This window comes from Larus michahellis, chromosome W (genome assembly GCF_964199755.1).
Source record: "Larus michahellis chromosome W, bLarMic1.1, whole genome shotgun sequence".
Classification (NCBI taxonomy): domain Eukaryota; kingdom Metazoa; phylum Chordata; class Aves; order Charadriiformes; family Laridae; genus Larus; species Larus michahellis.
Window position 1 is genome coordinate 23,084,815 of NC_133929.1, and position 26,174 is coordinate 23,110,988.

The 26,174-nt window shown below is 39.3% G+C and overlaps 1 protein-coding gene across 2 annotated transcripts in view; it reads right to left on the reverse strand.

Moving 5' to 3' along the window:
* The window catches only part of LOC141735436 (rapamycin-insensitive companion of mTOR-like), a 122,636-nt gene that overhangs the window by 94,641 nt on the left and 1,821 nt on the right, over positions 1-26,174 (reverse strand). For both annotated transcript variants that reach the window (XR_012584722.1, XM_074568192.1), the window contains exon 3: positions 9,013-9,110. Coding sequence is in view for 1 of the 2 variants with exons in the window: in XM_074568192.1 (XP_074424293.1) it covers positions 9,013-9,110 (98 nt within the window). In the remaining variant the exon portion in view is untranslated. The remainder of the gene's footprint in view (positions 1-9,012; positions 9,111-26,174) is intronic.

Consider the following 26,174-nt stretch of genomic DNA (forward strand, 5'->3'; position numbering starts at 1 on the left):
AAAGGTGCAATCTGATACGGACTTCTTCGGATTGGGTGCTTTGGGCTAAAGGGCTGCCTTAGGAGCCTGGTACAATCTGCTGTACTCATATTAGTTATTATATTGGTAGGCCTTTTGATTCTAAGCTGTGCTCTTTCCTGTGTTAGGTCTATGGTGACTAAAGTTGTTCGACATACATGGTTTATTCAAAACGGCGATATTCCGAAGATTTACGCTAGTGTTAGTTCTGTCCAGCTCACTGAGTATGATGACCTTTAAACCCGCGCCTCAGTTCTGCCTTTAAAGAAACAAAAAAGGGGGAGATGTCGGGGGCGGCTAGCAGAAAAGTACAAGTATGCAAGAAACTCGAGGGCATGCCGGCCTTGCAGATCTGAGACAAATAACTCTGAGGAGCCAGGGAACAGCTGGCCTTGCAGGTCCGAGATAAATAACCTTGAAGAAGTAGGGAGTAGGCAACAAGTTATCACTGTAGCTTCTAGCACATTCCAAAACTGTAGCTTCTAGCACATTCCAAAACTGTAGCTTCTAGCACATTCCAAAACTGTAGCTTCTAGCACATTCCAAAACTGTAGCTTCTAGCATGTAGCGAAACCGCAAGTAGGAGGGATTATTGTAATGAAACATTTAGAGCTAAGCCAATTAGAAATGATAGAATTTGCGTAATTTATGTAACTGTTAAGTAGCTGTATAAAAAGCTTTCCGACGCGTCTAATAAACCGACATCTTGCTTGCATCAAGCAGCGTCCCGTCTCAATCGCGGCACTCTCTCAGAAAATGAACAGATAAAATTAGCTGAAAAAAAGTAAGTACAAGATCAGCTACTTTAGCTATTAGTTTATTCTCATTCCAACAGGCCACCATTACTTATATATTAGCTTTCTTTACAATTTACACACAGTAGTGTGCTTACAGGATTTTCAGCTAGAAAATAATTTAAAATATGGACAGCAAGATCAGCATTCCAAATGTTTCAGCAATTTGAAAGGAGTGACCAAACTGGATAAGAAAATTCAATTAAATAAAGGGAACAGCATATCATATCATTCGGGGTACCACACATTAAGAGAGACAGAAAAGCTGGAAGGAGTCCAGCAGAGACATACAAGATGTCCAGAAAACATTCAGAATGTCAAATACAAAAACAAATTTCAGAAGTAAAGCAAGATCTGTAAGTTACAGCAATCTATAAACTAAATGAATTAAAGCGATGTTGTTTCCAAAAAATTAAATTTTACCTTTGGAAATACTAATAGGACTGCATTATGTTTGAGATTAAGAGACCTTTTTTTCCACTTCACAGGTTTCTCTCAAAACTGCATAAAGAACAAAATTTTGGGCACCACACTTTAAGAGCAAACTGGAAAAAGTGTAGCAGAAAAACGTACAAGGCAGATAGAAAATACACCCATAAAGGCTAAAACATTGGGTTTATTTAGTCTAGGGGAAAAAATTGGCAAAAGTAATGTTGGATTGACACATGTTTAATGGGGGGGGGGAAGCTTCGTGGAAGCTGCTATAAAGAAGATACTGTTCAGCTGGTCTCAATGCTTTGGGTATTTCCTTAGTTAGAAATAAATGTCTGGTCTTAAATATATTTAAGGGAAAACTTCACCACTTTCTTCTCATTTCTGCTTCAAACAACATTAAGCAGGTCAATGATTCTGGCCCAAATGCAGTGATGTTTGTAGATGGCGGAATTCCTGACAAAGCCAAGTAAAACTGCCATGTTTTTGACTGTAACATTTAACAATTAACATGCATATCATTGCAGTATAAGTTTGAAGGCAAGCAGTACCTGAATACTAAAATCTGCTTTTGGCTACACATTGCTCTATTTTACTAAAATGGCAATGGATTATCATATAATGTAAATGCCTGTAATTATGTAAATATACTTTATACTTTACATATATATTTTATGTAAAGTGTATATGTTTTTAATATAAACACAATAAATTTTATATATTTTAATATATACACACACAGAGTATACTCTGCTTGTTAAAATTGCCTATAATTTAACTCTAAAATTCAAAATTTTTGATATAACAGTAAACGAATAGGAATAGCACAGAATGTTTGAGTGGATGATTTAATATTAGGACAAAATGATACTTATGCTAGGCCAGACAGTGACTAACTTACAGTGAAGGGCTTTTTTCATGTTTATTGTCAGCTATGAGTTTTTCATGCTACTTGGATGAGTCATAGCAATCTGAGTAACACATCAACATGTCTTGGAAACAGTAGATCAAAACAACAAAACCACAGGAGGTCAACAGCATACACAAATTGAGTGCACACCGAGACCATTCACATGCATATTTAATAAAATAGTCACAGCAATTAATAGGTAAAATATGATATTATTCCATGTGTCCAAAAAAGTAATTATTATACTGTAATTTTGGAAATACAGTTTGAACAATCACTGGTAATATTTATGAGGCAACTACTTAGTAGATCCTAGTCTTAAAAGAAGCCCTTACTGAAACTCTGTCCTCTGGATTTAGACCCATTAGCTCTCCATGTTTGTTCCACAGCTGAATGCCCCTAAGCAAATATTCTGTTCCTATCTGCTACATATTTCATCATGAGGTATCAAGTTTTGGCTATAGTGGTGTATAGCTATTTGGATGAATGTTACAGTCAGTCAATACTGTATTCTGATTCTAAGGTACTTGGGTTTTCAAAGGACAGCCAAGACCATAAAATGACAACAGAAGCAGAGCAAGAAACAACACAAGGGACTATGAATCAGATCGAGATTGAATCCATGAGTCTCTGTAGCCCCAAAATCAATCCATATCCTAGTGAAATTTAATAGCATGGTCAAAAGCTAACATATAAAGCAGAGTAGTAGAGCCTCATTAAATAATGATGGAATTAGTTTTGAGCACACTGAAAGTACATTTTCCATATCGCTGACACTATTCAATTGCTAGGGTTAAGCTAAAATGAATTAAGTTTCATCTTATCCTTAAGGAAGCACCTTTCTTTTTTGAATGAAAAATAGAAATCCCTATAACAATATCTGTGGATCTTTTTTTCTGTTCATTATTTAAATATGCTTTTAGGTTTAAAAAGGTATGAAGGATCTCTCAGAAGCTAACAGTCAAATAAACATTCTATAATAAAAGATTCTAAAGGAATACTTTAAATCCAAAAGATATTTTCCACTAGGTAAATGCAATTATACAGTTCCTTCTGGTTTTCAGTAATTTATCACTTACTACTTCTCATGGGGGTGGGGAAAACCCCAAAGAAATAACAACGATGTTTTAGTATTAACCAGCAGAAGTCAGGAAACTTCAAGGCGCTTGCCTTGTGTAGCCATATAAATGCAAGATGAGTAAACCTAGTCAGCTTACTGAAGCCAAAGGCACATACTGAGCTTGTGAACTGCAAACTGCTGTGATGACTGAAGGTGTCATTGACCATTTACTAGAGGTCAAGTCCTCAAACAGTTTTCAGGTCAAAATTCAGGTTAGCAAAAATAGTGATACGGGTGGTTTGAAAGAAAAAAGATTATTTTTGTCCAATACAGATTGGACAGTACTATACAAGCCTTTTCGCCCACAAAACTGCAGCTTCAGGTATTAGGTGATTAGCAGCAAACGAAGAGAAAAAATTTCTGAGTCTGCCACAGCTGCAATTCAAAACAAAACATAACTTTCCATAGCCTGAGTATCATCAGAACTGGGAATGCTAATTTCTTGAAGCAGAAAACTTAAGATGCTATACCTGTTAAGCAAGAATAACCCATGTTCTACACCCAAAGAGCCAAGAACATGAATGTTAAAGTTTTTACTAATAAGAAGTAATAGCTAAAATTTGATGAATGAAACACAAGTTTTTGTAAAATATTATGTATACAGCGTACTTTGCACAGCAAGCATTGGTGCTGTAGTGACTTGAACGTCACTAGTTAAAACTCCTCTTGAAGGGAAAAGACAAATGAAAATGGAGTTACATCTCTTAGGCATGCAAACATCAAACAAAACATCTGCCTTACCGTATCATTGTTGCAGATGAAGTAACAAATTCTGTTGACTGCTGACCACCATTATTTTAATCAATTTTATATAAAGTTATTTAACTTCTGCATAAAATTCTGGAGTCTAGTTCAGTACTTTTTAAAGGATGATTGCTTTCCTTCTTAATAAATATGGGGATACCCCCCACCCCCTTAAAAATCTAGTCTTCTTTCAAGGAAAGAAACCTGAACCTAACATACCTCAGACGTCTTGGAATTAATACAAAACTTAATGTCTATCATGATCTCTGTCAGGAAAGTCCATGTTAACTTACATTACTTGTTTCCACATGAATTCTAACATTTTGCTTCCTCTGACCAAAAAAGTAGAACAGCATTTCTTCCAAACGTGAGAGTTGCCCAGTCTTTGAAGGAAAAATTTGGGGCAGTAGGGAGCAACTGCTTAGACTGGTGCCAACATTTTCTTTTAAATATAATAATATTCCTAGCAGGAGAGTTAAGTTTTATAGATTTATTTTTTTTAAATCAGAAATATGCTATAAGAAGTTTTCCAAGGTACTTTCCCTGCCCATAGGACAAATATTCTAGGTAACTAGTAGCCTTTCAAATGGACCATAAAATGCAAGAATTTACAGACAAATCAAGTTCATCACCATCAATATAATTCCAAGACAGGATACAAACATCCTCAGCTCTTAGCACATCTAACGTCACAAAACCTCATTGTCTTCCCCACACTCCCATCTCACAAAGGAAGAACTAAGACTATACCAACTCACAACAGAAGACCAGAGTACAAAAAGGAAATAAAACCAACTCCCCCAAGCTCCAGGCTTTCACTCTTAACCACTGCAATGAAAAAACCCACAGAACTGTTCCAACCACAAAGGAGACAATACAATTTTCAACTTTTATTCTATTTTCATAACTGCATTTACAGTTCAAACAAAAATAGGAAGAGTTTCCAAAACCAAATGTAAAAGTTTACATTTATAAAACAGATATTCCAGGGAGATGAACATAAGAACAAGTGCTAAACATCAAATAGAGTTGGACGATTCCTTTATACAGGGTTACTCTGATTCAGGATCAAAACCAGGTTATGAACTACAGTCTCTGTCTTCAAGAGTCATATTTAATTTTAGCAAGTTGCTTTTCCACAAATTCATCATTTCTTGCCAGGCCTAAGTTCAATTAATGAAAACCTTCCTTGTATTTTTGTACATATTTTCCAATTTTAACACTTGGTAAGTGTAAGGAACAAGTTCTTCAAATATTCAATTATAGAATTACTCAATTTTTCAAAACTAACTTTAAAAAAGAATTTTTAGCTTATCCTTTCATTACATTATGCATATTTACTAATTTACCACATTTACAGGTGCTTAACATAAGTAGTAGTAAAATCAACACTGTTTTAAGATCCATACTTTTAAATATTGGCTTTTCACTAGGATCATGCATCTGCAAACCTAATCCAGCTCTTTAAGGCAACTAGAGAATTTGGAAGCACCTACATTTATAAGTTTCCAGGTCAGCACAAAAAGGAAATACAGCTACACATCAGCCTTTTCTAGCAGAAAAATGGTCTTTCTTGAAATAGCTTGGAATCTCAGTAACAACAGCTGCATTTTGTCAGTGGTAGATGTCTGGCACAGACTGACAGATGCAATAAGGCAATGACCCAAAGAAAAGATTTCAGTATAAGTAAGTTTAGTTCCTCAGCAAATGCTATGCACCTACACATGCTCTGAACCAACTCAGAAAACTGAGCATTTACAGATTTGTTATTAACACACTAGAAGATAAATTTATTTGCTATCATAATTTTGTTCTCAGTACTCACCCTCCTGCTAAGTGAATCTCATACACTACCACTGAAGTGTTGTTCAATTTTACAAGGAGTGCTTTCAACAGCCAAGAAGCATGCCTACTTCGAAGATTATGATGCATGTTTGTCCTTCTCATATCGATTGGTCCCCCAAATCTGCCCTTGAGCATTTGTTCTTTCACTTGAGATTGTCTCAAAACTGTCAAGCAGCCTCCTGGTTATCTTACTCAATGAATTGTTACCAGCTCATCTACAACAACAACAATTTAAACCTTACTTTCCCCACTAAGTTCTCCACTACTAACTTGTTTCTTGGCTACTAGAGCTAGAGCTAAACCTGGCTTCTGTTGTCAAGGACAACAAAAAAAGCTTCTATAAATATATTAGCAATAAGAAGAGGACTAAGGATTATCTCTGTCCTCTAGTAGATGGGGCCGGCAACATAGTGACCAAGGATGAGGAAAAGGCTGAGGTACTTAATGAAGTCTTTGCCTCAGTCTTCAGCAGTAGGACCAGTTGTTCCCTGAGCACCCAGACCCCTGAGCTAGAAGACAGGGATGGGGAGCAGAATGAAGCCCCCGTAACCCAAAGGGAAATGGTGAGGGACCTGCTTCAGCACCTGGAGGTGCACAAATCTATGGGGCCGGATGGGATCCACCCAAGGGTATTGAAAGAGCTGGCGGAGGTGCTCGCCAGGCCACTTGGTATCATTTATGAGCAGTCCTGGACAACCGGGGAGGTCCCAGCTGACTGGAGGTTAGCAAATGTGACACCCATCCACAAGAAGGGCCGGAAGGAGGATCCGGGGAACTACAGGCCAGTCAGTCTGACCTCGGTGCCTGGGAAGGTCGTGGAACAGATCCTCCTCAGTGCCATTACACGGCACATGCAGGAGAACAGGGTGATCAGGCCCAGTCAGCATGGGTTTGTGAAGGGCAGGTCATGCCTATCAAACCTAATATCCTTCTATGATAAGGTGACCCACTTAGTGGATGAGGGAAAAGCTGTGAATGTTATCTACTTGGATTTTTGCAAAGCTTTTGACACCGTTTCCCACAGCATTCTCCTGGAGAAACTGGCTGCTCGTGGCCTGGACAGGTGTACTCTTCGCTGGGTAAAAAACTGGCTGGATGGCCGTGCCCAGAGAGTGGTGGTAAATGGAGTTAAATCCAGTTGGTGTCCGGTCACAAGTGGTGTCCCCCAGGGCTCGGTGCTGGGGCCGGTTCTCTTTAATATCTTTATCAATGATCTGGATGAAGGGATCGAATGCACCCTCAGTAAGTTCGCAGCTGACACTAAGCTGGGCAGCCGTGTTGATCTGCTTGAGGGTAGATTGGCTCTGCAGAGGGATCTGGACAGGCTGGACCGATGGGCTGAGGCCAATGGTATGAGGTTCAACAAGGCCAAGTGCCGGGTCCTGCACTTGGGTCACAACAACCCCATGCAGCGCTACAGGATTGGGGCAGAGTGGCTGGAAAGCAGCCCGGCAGAAAAGGACTTGGGAGTGTTGGTTGACAGCCAGCTGAATATGAGCCAGCAGTGTGCCCAGGTGGCCAAGAAGGCCAACAGCATCCTAGCCTGTATCAGGAATAGTGTGGTGAGCCAGACTAGGGAAGTGATCATCCCCCTGTACTCGGCACTGGTGAGGCCCCACCTCGAGTACTGCATTCAGTTTTGGGCCCCTCGCTACAAGAGGGACATTGAGGTGTTGGAGCGTGCCCAGAGAAGGGCTACAAAGCTGGTGAGGGGTCTGGAGGACAAACCTTATGAAGAACGACTGAGGGAGCTGGGGTTGTTTAGCCTGGAGAAGAGGAGGCTGAGGGGAGACCTTATCACCCTCTACAACTACCTGAAAGGAGGTTGTAGAGAGATGGGGGCTGACCTCTTCTCCCTGGTGACAAGTGATAGGACGAGGGGAAACGGGTTCAAGTTACGTCAGGGGAGGTTTAGATTAGATATTAGGAAACATTTCTTCACTGAAAGGGTTATTAAACATTGGAATAGGCTGCCCAGGGAGGTGGTGGATTCACCATCCCCGGAGGTGTTTAAAAAAAGGGTAGATGGGGCACTTAGGGACATGGTTTAGAAGTGGCTCTTGTCAGGGTAGGTTAAAGGTTGGACTCGATGATCTTAAAGGTCCCTTCCAACCTCAACAATTCTATGATTCTATGATTCTACTGCGGATTGCAGGATTCATCCTCTGTCACAGAAACTTGGGTTTCATCTTCAGGCATGTCACCCTAACTGTGGTGCTCTATCAGAAAGGTGTACAACTTACCAGCTCCTTTTGTGTATCAGTCCATCCATTTGGGTAACACTCACACTGAAGCTCCAATGTTTCCTAGCTCACTGACTGCAATGCACTTTTCCCTTGCCTTGACAAATGGAACGCTGATCCAATCACAGTATGCTACAACAAACACTCCTTTCATAACTACTTGCTCACAACCCATCAGTCCTCTCTGCTGCTCTCCACGTGTTCCTCCTCTACCAAAAAAATGGTATTTGCTCTCCTTCTGAAGGCCTTTCATGGTCTCTTTCTTCAGACTACCATCTCTCATTCTGCACTAAGTTTTTAATTCTTGCTCACAACATCAGCTTCCAACGTATCTGTCATACTTTCAGACAAGTACCTTTCACATTCCTATGATTTGGAAGCTTATATTTGGAAAAAGCACCTCAAAAATCAGCAATACAGACCATTTCTAAAAATCGCCCCTTTAAATCTTTTTCACTATGAAACCTGCAATGAAAGTTGACAGTTGCTATTCTATTTGTGCTTAAACCACTGCAGATCATGCTCATTGAGACAGTCCTCTCCCTCACCATACTTTGTCAGTTTACATCCAGAGAGTCTGGCATTTCACATTTTTGATTCAATTCTGTGGAGCAGGAACCAATCTTTAGCTCTATCTGTGCAACTTAACCCATGAATTAAGAGATAATTCAGGCTTCTAAGCACTAAAATACAACAGTAGGACATGTAGACAAATTTCAGTATAACCCTGCATTCACATATTTGCTTGTCCTTATTTGCTCCTTTCCTCTCCCACAGTACATATATTCCAAGTACTGTTCCATGATACTAAGCTGTTCCGTGAATCTCCCAACCAACACCTGACAGAGTACATATAAAATATTTTGCCCATATGATCACTTGTTCTGACACCATTTGAGCTCTTACCTTAGTAAAATTATTCAAGTGACCTAGTTTTCTCATATTTGAAACGCCTTCGAACTTGGCCACATTTTGGAGAATCTCTCTCATATTATCACAGGGTTCTGCAACAGAAAACAGGTTATTATCAGATACAGTTTAAAAAAAATATCAAAAATCTAAACATACATTCAACATACAGTTTCCCAAATATAACAGGTATTCTCCTGGTATTAATTAAGGACACATATTTTCCCCTCAAGAAGCATCAAATTGATTTATGCCTAGAATCAAAACCAGTCTGAGTTCTCTAGAACAAACGCTAAAGCCTATGGAGGAGAGAGAGTCCTATTTTAAAGCAGATTTTAATCAATGTCTTAGATTTACAGTTGACAAAGAAATCCATTTAGTGTCTGAAACTCCAATCCTAGCATCTCATAAGTGAACAGCTTTATCCTTTATCCCCTTGTAATTTAAAGACAAGAAGTAAACAACTTAAAGATAGAAGTAAAAAGATAGCATGTTACTGCCATGCCACATGATTTCTGTTTTCCCTTCAGACAAAGGGTTGGTGATGTTTTGGGAAGACAGGACTCTCTTCTGTTCTCCATATTAATCTGTCAATAATCACCCTAAACTTACTAGAGGGCTGTGACTTTCCGGTGACATGGGAAGTGAACTACAAGGTAAGCAGGGGGACTAGGAACCTCTCCTTTCTTCCTAAGGGTCCACCATGCCCCGCCCCTCTCCCTCCCTCCCCCCCTCCCCCGCCAAAAAAAAACCCCACACACCCCCAAAAAAAACCAAACAACCCACACAAACACACAAAACAAACCAAAACCCACAGGATTCAGACACCAGTTGATGACCCCGCGTTTTGTTGGGAAATGGAAAAGGACTACCAAACACAGAGAGAAGAGACAATATTGCCCTGCCTTTGGGAATAAGGCTGGGAGTTGAGGCAGTGGGACAAGCAGCACAGAGTGGGGCTGGGCACAGAGCTGCACACAGAGATCCTGTAAGTGAAACTGCACTAAGCACTGTACACAACAGCACTGTGGTAGGACAGCTTTCAAAGGGAGATCCTTGACTGCAGGATTTTCCTGCAGTCTTGGATTATGCACTGTATCCTGCAATAGGCACTACAACACTATCAACGGCACCATAGTTTGAAATAAATGAAATACCAAGGCTATGCTGGAGACATCAACTGTTAAATAGTATTATATTACCAATAAAGAAAAAAATTGCATTACATAGAATCATAGAAATGTTACAGTTGGAAGGGACCTTAAAAATCATCTAGTTCCAACACCCCCCTGCCATGGGCAGGGACACCTCCCACTACACCGTGTTACTCAAAGCCCCATCCAGCCTGGCCTTGAACACCTCCAGGGATGGGGCATCGACAACTTCTCTGGGCAACCTGTTCCAGTGCCTCACCACCCTCACAGTAAAGAATTTCTTCCTAATATCTAATCTAAATCTACCCTCTTTCAGTTTAAAACCATTACCCCTTGTCCTATCACTACACTCCCTGAAAGAGTCCCTCCCCATCCTTCCTGTAGGCCCCCTTTAGGTACTGGAAGGCCACTATAAGGTCAGCCTGGAGAAGAGAAGGCTCCAGGGAGAACAACCCCAACTCTCTCAGCCTGTCCTCATAGGAGAGGTGCTCCAGCCCTCGGATCATATTCGTGGCCCTCCTCTGGACTCGCTCCAACAGGTCCATGTCCTTCTTATGTTGGGGGCCCCAGAGCTGGACACAGTATTCCAGGTGGGGTCTCACAGGAGTGGAATAGAGGGGCAGAATCACCTCCCTCGACCTGCTGCCCATGCTTCTTTTGATGCAGCCCAGGATATGGTTGGCTTTCTGGGCTGCGAGTGCACATTACCAGCTCATATTGAGCTTCTCATCCACCAACATCCCCAAGCCCTTCTCCTCAGGGCTGCTCTCAAGCCATTTGCCACACAGCCTGTATTTGTGCTTGGGATTGCCCCGACCCAGGTGCAAGACCTTGCACTTGGCCTGGTTGAACTTCATGAGGTTTGCACAGGCCCACCTCTCAAGCCTGTCCAGGTCCCTCTGGATGGCATCCTTTCCCTCCAGCGTGTCGACCACTCCACACAGCTTGGTGTCATCAGCAAACTTGCTGAGGGTACACTCAATCACAACATCCAGGTCACCAACAAAGATATTAAACAGCACTGGTCCCAGTACCGACCCTTAAAGAACACCACTCGTCACTGGTTTCCACTTGGACATTGAGCTGTTGACCACAACCTATTGAGTGTGGCCATCTATCCAGTTCCTTATCCACCAAGTGGTCCATCCATCAAATCCATGTCTCTCCAATTGAGAGACAAGGACGTCCTGCAGGACAGTGTCAAATGCCTGGCACAAGTCCAGGTAGATGATGTCGGTTGCTCTTCCCTTATCCACCGATGCTGTAACCTCATCGTAGAAGGCCACCAAATTTGTCAGGCATGATTTGCCCTTAGTGAAGCCATGTTGGCTGACACCAATCACTTCCTTATTTTCCATGTGCCTTATCAGAGTTTCCGGGAGGATCTGCTCCATGATCTTGCTGGGAATAGAGGTGAGACTGACCATCCTGTAGTTCCCTGGGTATTCATTTTTTCCCTTTTTAAAGATGGAGGTTATGTTTCCCCTTCTTCCAGTCAGTGGGAACTTCACCAGACTGTCACGACTTCTCAAATATGATGGATAGTGGCTTGGAAACTTTATCCAACAGCTCCCTCAGGACCCCCAGATGCATCTCATCAGGTCCCATGGACTTGTGCACCTTCAGGTTCCTCAGATGATCTCGAACCTGATCTTCTCCTACAGTGGGTGGTTCCTCACCCTCCCAGTCCCTGCCTTTGCCTTCTGTGACTTGGGCGGTGTGGCTAGAGCGCTTGCCAGTGAAGACCGAGGCAAAAAAAGTCATTGAGTACCTCAGCCTTCTCCATATCCCAGGTGACCAAGTCTCCCGTTTCCTTCCAGAGAGAACCCACATTTTCCCTAGTCTTCCTTTTATCACTGACATACCTGTAGAAGCTTATCTTTTTGCCCTTGATGTCCCTGGCCTGATTTAACTCTATCAGGGCTTTAGCTTTCCTAACCTGATCCCTGGCTGCTCGGATAATTTCTCTGTATTCCTCCCAGGCTACCTGTCCTTGCTTCCACCCTCTGTAGGCTTCCATTTTCTGTTTGAGTGTGTCCAGGAGCTCCTTGTTCATCCATGCGGGCCTCCTGGCATTTTTGCCTGACCTCCTCTTCTTTGGGCTGCATCGCTCCTGAGCTTGGAGGAGGTGGTCCTTGAATATTAGCCAACTTTCCACATAAAATAAAGTCTTTAGAAAAAAGCCTGAAGAAGAGTCCAAACACTGGACATCTGGAAAGCAATAAAGAGAAGTGTGTGTGGTGCCCCATACTAACTTCCAGTAAAAGAAACTTGATTTCTACTACAGTATGAACAGGTAGAACTGAATTTGTGGAATATATATAGTCTTTTATTTCCCTGTTCATCACAAAAGAATATTTTTTATTATACAAAGGAAAGAAAAAGTATCAGAGATGTAAAGAGAGGACCTTCTTACCACCTCTCTACAAACCAAGCTGAGTTTGTTATCAACTTATGTAGTTTAAAAACTTTTAAAAAGCAACAAATTTCAAAAAGCAGACATATCTAGCAATCTCATCAGGATATATCCAGAATGTATTTGGAAAGACAAGAGCCTGTACTTGCACTGCCATCAGGAATACAAGATAATATTTGAAGATTAAGACACCTACAAGTAGACACCTGAATTCAGGTGTGCAAACCTGTGCTAGATGTCTCAGCTCCTATTGTAGTTAACGGACATCTCATCCATAGGCCAATGAAGCCTAAAACAATTAGCCTGACTAGCTACAAGGTGCTTTACTCAAGAGTAAGGTAAATCAATTGTATTGACTACACTGCTTATAATGAGACTTTAGCACGTGTACAGACATGCTACTGCCACATGACATAATTATGATTTTTTTCAGACAAAGTCTTCCCAAAATCCCACTGACACAAGACAGGCATCAATCTCAATCAACAGCTTATACGAAATATCCTCTTCCACAAACCTTAGTCACAGTAATAAGTGAAGTCAACTGTCAGATACACAGACACAAGCAAAGAGAGCGCTACCTTGCATTGCAGAACACTATGCATAGTGAAAACAAACATGCAATAACTTTGTATTTAAATTGGAACACATGTATGCATCTGTTTGGACCCCTCCACCCTGAAACAAACATATATCTTTAATATGATCACAGAAATTAGACAATGAAAATCTTACTGGATCCATCCCAAGTTTAAGATTCCTCTGTATAGTTTACTTTTCCAGGGCTTAATTCAGTTTTAGAGGTTTGCAATAGCACAAAACATAAAAAAAGAAAAAGAGGAACACTGAAGACAAGTAGATTGGTATAGTTGTGACACTACAAATAGTTTACATCATAACCCCTAATTTCAAGGGAACATAATAAGAGAGGAAAATAACTTCCTTATAATTTGGTTTTTCTAAAAATACAGTTTGGCCGATTTCTACGTTTTGGCCTGCCGTGGGTTATGGGTGGGAATTTCCCTGGCTCACACCACTTTTGGACCTGTAACATATCCCCATTACTCCACAAGAAAGATCCCAGGTGAGCAGCCTTAGAGCTCTCCAGAACATTCTACTTCAATTCCATTAAGAACAAGCAGCAACAATAACTTTCCAAAATGGAAATACGCTTATAAGTTTTAATTTTGAAAGTGCAGATGGTTATATACTCAAGGTAAACCTCTACCAAAACTAAGCTCACTATATGGATAGGAAAGACCACGAGACTTGCCCAGGAAACCTCTTATATGTCACTGGCATTTCTATTCAGCTACCTGATACTGTGGGCAGTAACTCAGAAGTGAGCAAGGTGTGCTGTGCAGAAAGGCAGCCAAGCTGTGAACAAGCCAGGATGCGATGATGCTGTTACTTACCATGTTAACAATGCTGTAGCAATAGCACACCTTCATAATGAGGTTGCATAATTAAAGTGTGCACTAAACCCATTTTACTCTACACCTGTATGAAAAACTGCATTTATAGCAACTTTTCTCACATTGTCCTCTTTCTGCCGAGAAAAGCTCTTATTTCTAGAGAGACAAAAAAGTCTGAGGACAACCATCTTCGTAGTGCTGAGCAGAGCAGCCAGGTATTTCCCAGAAGCTTTGTTGACAGATAAGTAATTTGAAGCAAAGTAGGGACTCCAGTATAAGATCTACAACACTGTGAGAAAATTGAGAACACAACAGACATTTCCACTATCAAATGGATAATATGAATACAGCAAGTTATCTGGCTCAATATCAGCAACACTAGTGCTGCAGAAAAAACAAGACAGTAAAAAAATAAATACCCTCTAATGGCATACTATCTCAGAAAGAACTAAGATCTCTTAAAGAACAGAAATCTCTTCCATCAAGCCTCATCAGTTCAAATCTTGTTTTAAACTGCAGAAGAACCTTCTTGCAAACAATCTCTTCAAAAAAGTTAACAAAAAAATTGTGACATTAACTTCAAGGAAAGACATGAAGTAGAAAATTTACTCAGTTACTCTAGCATGACTCATTTTTAATAAAAATAAAGTCAATATGGAAGGCAGGCAGGCCTAAAGGAACTTCATGCATTGCAGATGTAAATATTTAAACCAAATTACGTGACTTCACAAATAGAGATAGTGTCTCTTGCTATTCTGACCCTTACATTAAAGCGAACTTTAAAAGAGACTAAATACATTCTAGATTCTACCAACTAAACCATGTGGCTTTCTCTTAAAGATCAGTTACAGCACTGCATATCTATCTTCCTGCCACAAAATCTCACGCAACGGCACTGAGAAATGTGGACTAACGCAGAAGTGGAAAAAAACACGGCACACAATCAGAGATTGATCTCCCAAAAGTAGTAGTATCATGACCGTAACATTTCATTGTCAAGCTTAGTAGCTCATGTTGGTGTTGACAAGGACAATTTTTTTTTTATTTCTTTAACTACCCCAGTTCAGACCATTGTTGCAGAGATTTCTTATCTCCGATTAACCAGCCCTTACTCTTTAGCCCTTCAGAAGTTCTTGGTTTTCGATCTTAAAAATAAAAAATAAAAGAGAGAAACTACTCATCATAATTTTAAGACCCCTCAATAGTCTAATCTTTCCTGACTTACCTCATTTATCACTGAGATGCTGTCTCAAGTTGGCCCATAATGACAACCAAATATCTTCATGTTCTTTCCATGGTGCTTCTGAGGGTGGAGCTGTGCAAAATGACTTAGCTGATCTTACAGCTTTCTTCTGCCAAAAGATGCACAACCCCTCCCTTTACTTTCCTTCCCTCTACCCTGCCCCACTATATGATACACTATCTTTTAAACTACTCTGGCACCCATCCACTTTACATTGAAATGATTCTGCTAACTAATTCAGCAGAATATTTTTCATTCTTTTGGCTGTGTAAGTTTTATGCTGGGTTACCAAGTCAAACTGAATACTGAAGTCATACAAAAATCCACACACGGCAGAAGAGACTCATTATATAAAAGCCAGACTATCTTTTTTTTTTACCTGCACTTTTACACCTGTCAAGTCATCACAATTAATGTATATAAAGCCACTTTGTCTCAAATCTCATCTAAAAACTTGTTGATATATACAAAAATTTCAAGCCAGCCCACTTGCGTTCTGCAAAAACAGCTTAACTTCCTAATCATTACTATTTCATTTTCTGTATATCAGTCTTTCTTTTTGGACAGCAAGCACTTTGTAGTAGCCAATATTTGTTCTGCGTATTTCTATTATGCCAAACACAGATCTTCACCCACAACTCTTTGCACTGAATAACACCCAGTACATATAATAATAATCCTTAGCACACAATGAAATTTGTGTTTTTAAAACCCCTAACCTCAAGAATTCCATGATTCTCTACGCCTTAAAGTAATTCATAGATGAACATATATTAAAAATCTTCAAAGTTGTGCTGTTGTTTGGTTTTAAACTCTCATGACCATTTAGGGCTTGACTCATTTTTTTTCACTCCTTCAGGACTGACATTGGTTTTCCCCAGTGAGAATCATGATGCATTCCGACAGATACCCTGTCGGAATGCATCATGCTGTATCTGCTGTATCACCGCAGAGCTCCAGCTACACAAAACAGCGCTCCATCTAACGCATGGATGAAACAGGACCAGCAATAGCTATATTAGCACAAGTGATGACTCCTTTCCCTTAACAGATTTAGCAGCGTTGTTTGACCACATTCAGTACACTAGCAGCATGCCAGTTCGCTATTCTGTTACATGCATGTGAATAAAAAGCAAACAGAAAGAATGGTAGGCTTTGGCACACAAATAATTCTTCTCTCAAATAACTCTGAAGTCAGGCACAATGAGTTATACTGAGGAGCGTATATTTTCAAGCATCACTTGGTAGATGCTAGGACAGTAGCCATAACACATTAACCAACGTATGTACAGTAAGTAAACGCTCAAGTGAGAGACTGAAGTAGCAGCTGCTATCACACCTACTAGAATCATAGTGCCAAAAAGTGTAATAAAAGACTAAATATGCCTAAAGACTTCTCTTAAAGAAGGAAGCTGTATTCACTACAAGTTAAGCATTTAATAATTGACTAAGAACACAAGAGATGTTTTCCTCTTACTGAAGAATCACAGTATAAATAGATAATCCTGCTTAGTTTACTATACATCTCTACATCTAATAGAGATTTTTAAAGTCTAAGTGCTATGTGACTGTATATTGCAAAGCTGCTTAGTGGCTTGTGAAACTACATGCTACCAAAACAAAGGAAGATGAGTGAAACATCAACTAGGATCATTAATGCACTGTTCTCCATTTCCACTGAAATAGTCATGAGTTATCAGTTATTAAAAGCAATGAAACATTAGGAATTAGTTACTTAAAGGTGTCTATGTAAGCCTAAAAGGCAGATAATCAGTCTGCTAAAACACTTATCAACATCTTAAATAAAGAAATAAAACACCAATGAGAAGGCATATCCTGCCATTATCAACTGGGGGGGGGGGGGGGGGAGAGGGGGGAAATCAGGACAATTACATAATCTCTCATAACATGAAGTATTCTTAATTTACATCTAATTCAAAACGTGGAAACTGCACAGAAGAAAAACAAACAGGTTCTTAAAACAATTGAAGAAAGCTACATAAAAAAGGAATCTGCATGACACAGATTACTCCTGAATTATTTATATTGACACATCAACTCCACTTATCCAGATTCAAAAAAATTAGCACATTAACAGTTTACATTCAGCCTATGATTTTCAAAAACACAGCAATATGTGTTTAGACTGGAGGTATGTCTCAATTTATAAGGTAAAAACATAGAAATAATTTTTTCTTTGTAATATCAAATTTATGCAGTTGAAAAACGTACTGAATACTAAGCCAGATAGACATCCTCTATGATCACTGTTAAAATTCTACCATCACACTTGAATCAGTAAGGTGCAAAAATACTTTGCACTGGTAGTGTGCTGTATGAGTTTTGCCAAATAATTCTCATAAATTTTAGATTTAAAAAAAAAAAAAACAAAACCCAAAAAAACCCCACAATATATTACAAATCTTAAGTTTAACAATTGAGAGCATCTCTTTGAAAAGTACAGGTTACCGAAACCAGTGATTTGTGTAGAATGCATGTAGATATTTATTTAGTTTGATTCCTATAGCTTCCATAGGTGAACCATACATAAAGCACTTTATTTTGAATACAAGAGAGAAGCTCCAATAATCCATGCTCATGAAAACAGAAACAAATAACGGCTAAGAACTCAGATTATTTTCATTCTTGCTGCTTAAGAAAGCTATGAATAGATGAAAGTGGCTCAGTAACGTGGAAAAAAAGTACACCTCCTCTCTTTCATGGCAGTCAGCAAAGAAAGTAAAAGAACTGTTCTTTCTGCATCAGTCAGGCAGAAATTAACCTTCAAATTTACAAAAATGTCTATTAACTAGAAAGCAGTACAAAAGACAGCACATCCAAGGTAGGATCCAGGAATCACTAGAACCTCAGATAAGAGGAAAGTCTTGTATCAGGATTACACGTAGGAGTCTAATCCTCTATACATCTAGACTTGCACATACGTCCTTCTGTAAGTAAACAAGAAAGTAAAGTTTAAATACCTATTGTGACTGTATAGATTTTTCTTTTGCAGATGTGCATAAAATATTGTAAATTAAATGATAATTTATTTTTTTTTTCAGATTCCTAAGTATGGATAAAGGTTGCATGAAATATACATTCTGGTGTTGCAGTCAGCTTGATGTGGTGACAGCAGTTCAAAAATGGACCACTTTCCAAATTACTTACTTATAATATTATTTCTAACCAAGACACTGAGATTATATGTGTAGAAAAGCCATCCTTACATTCTCACCCTTGGAATTATTTTAAACATTCCTAGTGCGTGAGACAGTGTTGCTTTACTGCTAAAATCTCTGAAAAACAGGTTTTATAGTTGAAACGCAGCACTAACTGCAGCAGGAAACCTTTAAACTGTGGCGAATGTACGATATGATAACTACACCCCCCTACCCCCCCAAAAAAAAGGTTATAACCAGAAGATTTCAAAATAGTGCACAGACTGATGATGCTTGGAAACTCCAGTTCCTTGCACTAGGGACAGGACAGGTCTCATCTGCCCACAGCTGTGACTGTTCAAGCCTTTTACTCCTTCTCTTGAAAAGGTAATTTTCAGAGAAGGGACAGGAAGTGTCATAATTATATTTATAAATTTCACAACAGGATCTAAGTACAACTTCTTAAACACAGAAGACACCATGGTAAATTTCAACTTAGAAAAACCTATCCCACTGAAGTAACAGGCTAACCTAAAAAACTGAGGTAGAAACACCACATTTATGGAAACAGCAACATTTTTTCCATTTCTTTTTTTGAATTTCATGAAAAAAAAATAATATATCCAGTAAGTCTATCCACAAGAATCACACATGGTTTACATAAAGGAGATGAACACATTTTAAATTCTCTATATATGAGGTTGCTAAAGCTGAATTGTGACATCACTGATGCTCAGAAGGTAACAAAGGAAAAAGACGTCTTAAACATTTAATCAGTTTTTTAAAAACAGTAAGTTTTTAGGTAACAGCTGTTCTTGATAGTCCTCTATTATATGTTTTAAATACATATTTTTTTTATTTATAGTCTGTGTACACTTCAACCATGAAGCCAATCTTTTATGCAGCTGATAAAAAACACACCAAAATCCCTATACTGTTCACCATAAATCTTTACGTGAAGAGATTAATTAAATCATTTCTTACTCTTTTATAATAATTATATTTTTCCGTAAATGTCATGGTTTTGGCCGGATTGGCCAAGCAGAACAACAGATGGCCCTCCCTCCCCTCTCTCCAAAGACAGGAGAGGAAGAGATAAGGAGATTTACGAGTTTAGAAAAAGAACTAAACTGCTTTAATGAAAATAATAATAAATAAGGAAATAGTAAATAATAATAGAATAATTAAAATAAAGTATACAATATATACAAAACCGTATCCAGCTCCCAGGATGACTATCGTGTCACCAGCAGACACAGGGAAAGTCCCAGACTGGAGTCAGCAACGGACAGGAGCTGAATTCTGGATCCGGAGTCAGGAATGCTCGGATCGGGATCAAAGGCAGATGAACAGACAGGGTCCTCCTCAGACGTCGGCCATTGAAGGAAAAGAGAGAGAGACTTGCCCCTTTGATCCCTCAGCTTTTATACTGAGCGTGATGCATATGGGCTGGAATACCCTGTTGGTCAATTTTGGGTCACCTGTCCCGTCTGCTCCTCCCTGCAGGTGGGACCCCTCTACGCTTCTCCGCTTCCGACCCTCTAACGGGGCAAAACAGCGAAGTGAGCTGACCTTGGTTGTTATAGCAATAAGTCTAAGCAAGAGCCTCTGTGCATACCATTCCTTGGTATAATCAGGTCTTATCACTCTGAGAGTGAACAGTTTCTGAACAATATGCTGTTAATTTCAGAGTTTAGTCAGTTAGAAGAGGCCCAGCTAAAAAGTAAAATTACAAAACAGAAAATTGGTTCTGTTTTACCTCAAACCAGGACAGTAAATCAAGGCCATATTGTTTTGTTTTAAATACCATACACCTACACACAAGTATCTCCTACTAATCAGTCTGTATTCTTAAATCAACATCTGTAGTTCATTTTACAACAAATAAAATCTATATACATTGGGTATAGAGATGTACCTCTTTCATATTAACCAAACAAGTGCTAACTATCAGTAGCCATTTCTAGTATGGGTGGGTAACTGTCCTATCTCATCTTTACCATTTTGCCATCCTTTTGGTCTTAGGCTCACAAGGTTACTCAAAGTATCACTCATAAACAGCACAAAGTTTTGTTAACTACCCATTTCTCCAAATGAAAGGGAATTCAAAATCTTTGTGCTTTTCATTTCACACCTCAGACAATTAAGTGTCTTTAATTTCTACAAAATAAAATATTCTTTTTTAAAAAAGTAGCTTCCTGAAACATTCCAGGAGCACCTACCTGAATAAATGGTCAGATGTGGTCAAAACAGTAAAATAAGCAGCACTCGGACAAAACCAAGGAGCTTAGAGAAGCCTAGATAGTGAAGAACAAAACCAGTAAATTTAGAATTTTTTGCTCTCTACAACTTCCTGATGAGGGGAAGTGGAAAGGGAGGTGCTGATCTCTTCTCCCTGGTATCCAATGTCAGAACACTTGGAAATGGTTCAAAGCTGTGCCAGGGGAGGTTCAGACTTGACATTAGGAAACATTTCTTTACTGAGAGGGTGGTCAAATATTGGAACAGGCTTCCTAGAGGTGGTCGATGCCCCAAGCCTGTCAGTGTTTAAGAGGCATTCAGACAATGCTTTACCTCATGGTCAGCCCTGAAACAGTCAGGCAGTTGGACTAGATGATCATTGTAGGTCCCTTCCAACTGACCTATTCTATTCTAGAAACAAAATCTACCCTTTTAGGACAGCTTTCATACAGGCTCCATCACTCATACTAATTTATTAATAAACAATGTTGATTCCAAGGATATTGCTATTCAGATAGAATTTGGGTGAAGAGATTTCCTCATAAATATTTAGTTACCCAAACCTATTCAAGCCACTGTTGAGATGCAGCTTGCTACACTCTGATGAATATAACAAAAGCATAAGAACATGAGTCCTATAGAGCTCTTAGGTATGTGCTAACAGTAAATTTCAGTCACATAACTAAGAAAATACAACTGTAAGTAGGGGTTTTTGTTCTTTGGGACTGGGGTTTTTTTTGGTTGGATTTTGCATTGGTTTTTTTACTCCATTTTCTCACACATCTTTATCAGCATTCCTCCTCTTCATTAGCTGCAAGGATGTAGTGAATACACTCTTTAATAATCACGCTCTGAAGTTTCGCTAACTCCTACTTTTTTTCTGATCCATTCTACCCAAGTTTTCCATTGCCACAACAGATGGTTGGCAAATGAAAAAGAAAATAATTTCTTCAATATACATGAATATACTAATACTACAGATTTTTAAACTAGAAAAAAGCAAAATACATTTTATCGTGAGAGTGAAAGTTAGAAGTGCTCCAGTTGAAACAATTTGACAAATATCAGCCAGCACTTGTGCAGCAGTGTTATGGCACCTTCCCTTCTGTATCTGAAATCATCACAGAAGCACTGCTCAGAATGCAGTCACCTGCACTATGGTATAAGCATCTGCCTACCTGCATACTGAAAAAAACATTTTTAATGAAAAGCAAACCTCTTATTTTATGTTATCTATTGTGTAGTTATCAAAGCCTCAACTCACATGCTTATATCTTAGTTGTAAGAAGCTAGTTGGTTTTAAGGTAGATGATTCGTGTCATTTATTGTCATTTTTAAAGTCTCAGGCAGGAGTCTCAATTAGTATGAAAGATAAAAAGCATATCTGATTTTTCAGCACATTCCCCAAAACTAGTCAGCCACGATTTCAACATAAATTCTCAAGCCATCCTGTAACCCTCTTGAACATCCTTCTTTTCTGCAGCGTTTGGGTTTGTATGAATATAACCAGTTTGTAAACAGCCATTTTTCACTATAACTGACTATTACACTTCTCCCCACTTTAAAAAAAAACAACACCAAACCCAAAAAACTCTACCTGATATTGAGCATCTCTTCTATGTTATTAGGGAAAAAATTCTGAGATTGCCAGGTAATTGGTAAAGTATGCATGAAGATCATGAAATTGGGCAAATATCCGATGTATTTCTTTCTGGGAAGGCTATCATTGGCATAGCTTCCTTATTTACTGTAATAAAGATGAGGGGTGTGTTTCTGTTGTTCCTGTTTTCAAGAAATGAAAGTGAAAATATTGTAAGCGTGCACCATTATAGTAGTTCTGAAAAGTCTTAAGATTGTAAAAGCAGTAATACCTTAGGAAGCAAAGCCAAAGGTATGCAAGTGTTATTAATCTAACCAGGCCAGAGTACTATACGATTCCAAAACAACGGTCAACTGAAGCACAAGTGCAGACAGGAAAGCTAAGTGTATGCCTTAATTTTGAAGTGCATATACTGAGCACCCCTAACTCCCTTATTTTTAAAACCTACCAAGAGGTTACGTGTTGCCAAAAAATTTATCAGGCTGCCACCATCAATCAATCACCCTTTGGTCTCCAACCATATAAAAAAATCCCAAAACAATATTCAAGAACAATGCAGTAGAGAATTTCTCAGACAGCAAGGCAAGCAAGATCTCCCTTCATCTGTTTTTCAAGTTGCCCCTCTATATCTCAGAACCGAAAAAAATGTTGATAAATACTGCCTTGCTCCTATTATGGCTTCTGTTAGATTCCCAAACAAGGAAGCAAAAAAAGAGCTATTGCTCTGTGTGATTTGCTCTAACACAAGCATTCTGCTATAGTTACCCATCACAATGATGGCATACCACAAAGCAAGGGTGAGGGGTACCCACACATTTTGTTTATTTGGGTATTTTTAAAATAGTGTTTCTATGGTGCGGTAGAGCCCCACTTCTCCATATTTTCAAGTCAGACCACGTATTGCAAGAGTACACAAAGAAGAACTTAAAGGCTTTCCATAACAGTCTTGCCATTAGTGCGGAAGAACTGCCTTTGAGCCACCAAGAAAGTAGATATCAGCTACCATCTCTGCACCAGTTCCCTACTGCCTTGCTGCAAGCACTCCAAAAGGTTGGTTTTTTTCCTTCCCCCGCTACTTGAGCTCTCAGTATCAGACAGGTGCGCAGCATCCCTCCCTGCTTCTTCCATACTGATGAAGGAAGCTGGAAATGGCACGGTCACAAAATCTCAAGCTGAATTTGAAAATAAAATTAATCTAGCCACCTTTAACTGTCCCAGAAATAACCCTTAAAAACACCCAACATTTTTGTGGGCTGTAAACAGCATCCTGAGACATTTGCCCTTCATGCAATGCATTATGATTTGCCATGTGGGCACATGGAATCAAATGCAACATGGTTTAAAGTTATGTAAGTGCAGTAATGTCCTGGTTCCGGTGGGGATAGGGTTAACTTTTCCTGGTATTCCATGCCATGTGAGCCACGCCCACCCTGAGCTGCCGGGGGAGGGGGCAGGAACTTGCTGCTTAAAAGCGGGCTGGGGCGTCCCGGGTCCGGCCGGTCGGCGAGCGGCGGGGAGCGGCGGTCCCGTAATCGCGTTTGTATATTCCCCTGTCCGTGTTGTTGTTGTTTGCCTGTTCCCTTTGCTGTTCTGTTAAACTGCTTTTGTCCCAACCCAAGAGTCTTGCCTTTTCTTACGATCCTTCCTGTGTTAGGAAGGCACGTGCGAGCGGCACGTGGTTCTTTGTTGCCATCTGAGGCTAAACCACGACAAGTAAGAAAAGCAATACAGTTCAGATCCTGTGAAGTTAAATGGAACTTTTGTATTTAGTTTTACCTACATGATAGAAAGAAATTATGGAGAAGGGAGGAAAAAAAGGAAAAGGGTATTTTTTCAGATAACACTATGCCATTTTTGTGAAACTCACTCTTGGGGAGGAAAAAAAAAAAAAAAAAAAAAGACAGCTTTCCAAGCTACTTTATTCATATTTGTCTCATGCTATAGCTAGAAGACTCAACATTTACAAAATACAGGAATCAGACATACAAGAAAAGCTGCTAAATCAAAGTAGTATCTCACAATGCATATTTATTAATAATAAATGAAAGTAACAATGTTGGAAATAATTAAAGAATATAATATTTGAAAGTAAATAACTGAAATGTACCCATTACCCTCAAAAAGGAGAAAATGAAGACAGACACGAACAGCACTCGACCATCAGCAGTTGGCACCCTTGTATTTCTCCAAAGCTTCAATAAATGAACAAGCTCTGAAAAATTCATAATAGCCATTGCAAACTCAGAGCTACAGGAATCCCTTTAACAAAGGACATCTAAAAGGAGCCTGACTACAGATAAGGCACTGTAAGACACTGCTCTCAACTAGGCAAGTTCCAAACTATTTGGGCCTTCACAACCCAAAGGCAACAGCTGAAACTCCAACAAAGGAAGGGGTGTTGGTCACTCAACAGGATAAGGCGATGCTGAAACAGTAACAAATTTTCAAAATCAGTTTGTAAGTAGATTCAGTTACAGAGATGAGCAAAGAACTTAACAGCAAATGAAGTGTGGATTGCACAAGCCTTTTACAATGCCCAGAGCTTTGGGAGGTATATAAACTTCTGTAATTCAGCTTGGAATTCCTGTAAAACAATCAGAGATGAAGATGAATTACGCTAAAAGCATATAATAATTGTAGCATGGTTACATACACAACCATGACAGACTCAATGCAAGAATTCCTACCGAATGCAATAACCTGGTGGATAATGCCAATTGTCCTTTCTGGCCTTAAGAAGTTACGAGCTTGATTTCAGTAGTCTAACTAAACCAGTCTTCCTTGTCCCATTGCCAGTTCCTTCCAGATGACTGCAATGGGAGCTGCACTAGTGGCAAGTCTGTCCTCCTCTTCTGTTCTATTCTGAACAGGTAATATAACGCAAGGTCAAAACCAGAGTACTCTGAATCCCAATTATTAATTGCAATTTTATAATCAACAGAAGATACAATATATAACCTTAAGAAGACAAAAACAACCAGTCTAACCTATATCAGCACAGGTTTTTTTCTTGCTATATCAACATTATGCCCAACCATATTTGTGCTGGGGACAATTTTTCCAGAGTTGATCGTCCTTTCAACAAACTGATTTTCTAGCTAAAAGTTAAGAAAATCATTGTCCCAAAAGAAGATTTATCAGAATAAGAGATGGGGTACAGACAGGGATGAGTGGCCAGAAGTTTAAAAAAAAACCAACCAAACAAACAAAAAACAACAACAAAACACCAAAGAACATAAACAGCAAACCACATACTTTACCAGGCTAATCTTGTACATAGAGTGTTCACACACATACACACACAAAATGCACCATCATATAAAATGCCTTTCATAAACATTATTATATATCATTTTTAAAAATGCAGAGCACCAAAAAGCTCCAAAAGTAAAACCTACTATACCAACCATGGTAAAAATACATAAGAGAACAACACGGTGTGTTCTGGGAAAACACAGGCACCCCTCAAACTACAGAAGAGAAAAGAGCAAACAAAAAGCACACAGAGAAAGTTAGATCAGCTCTACATGCAGCAAAGCATTTCTTGAGTCTTACTGCACAAAAAGCCAGGAAGAAGTAGGACCCAAAGCAGCACGAACAAGGCTAGCACCCTCTCCGCATCTATTATTAGTTCTGAAATACTTAACAGCACTGGCTTCTCACATGGAAAGAATGGAGTTAATATGTAGTCCACAGGTATCGACTAGCAAAGGTCTGACTTGTACGCTAACTCATGTTGGGCAAGCCATCACTAAATAGGAGCTGCTCCAGTATTTAAATTTTGTCTATTGTTCTTTCATATTGAAACAATTCAGTATGCTACACAACATAAAAGAGTTACTAATCCCGTTCATTAAAAACCTGATTCTGGAATTTTCATAAACAGATAACACCACTTACAGTAATAATTGTGTTGCATTCGAACTGTTAAG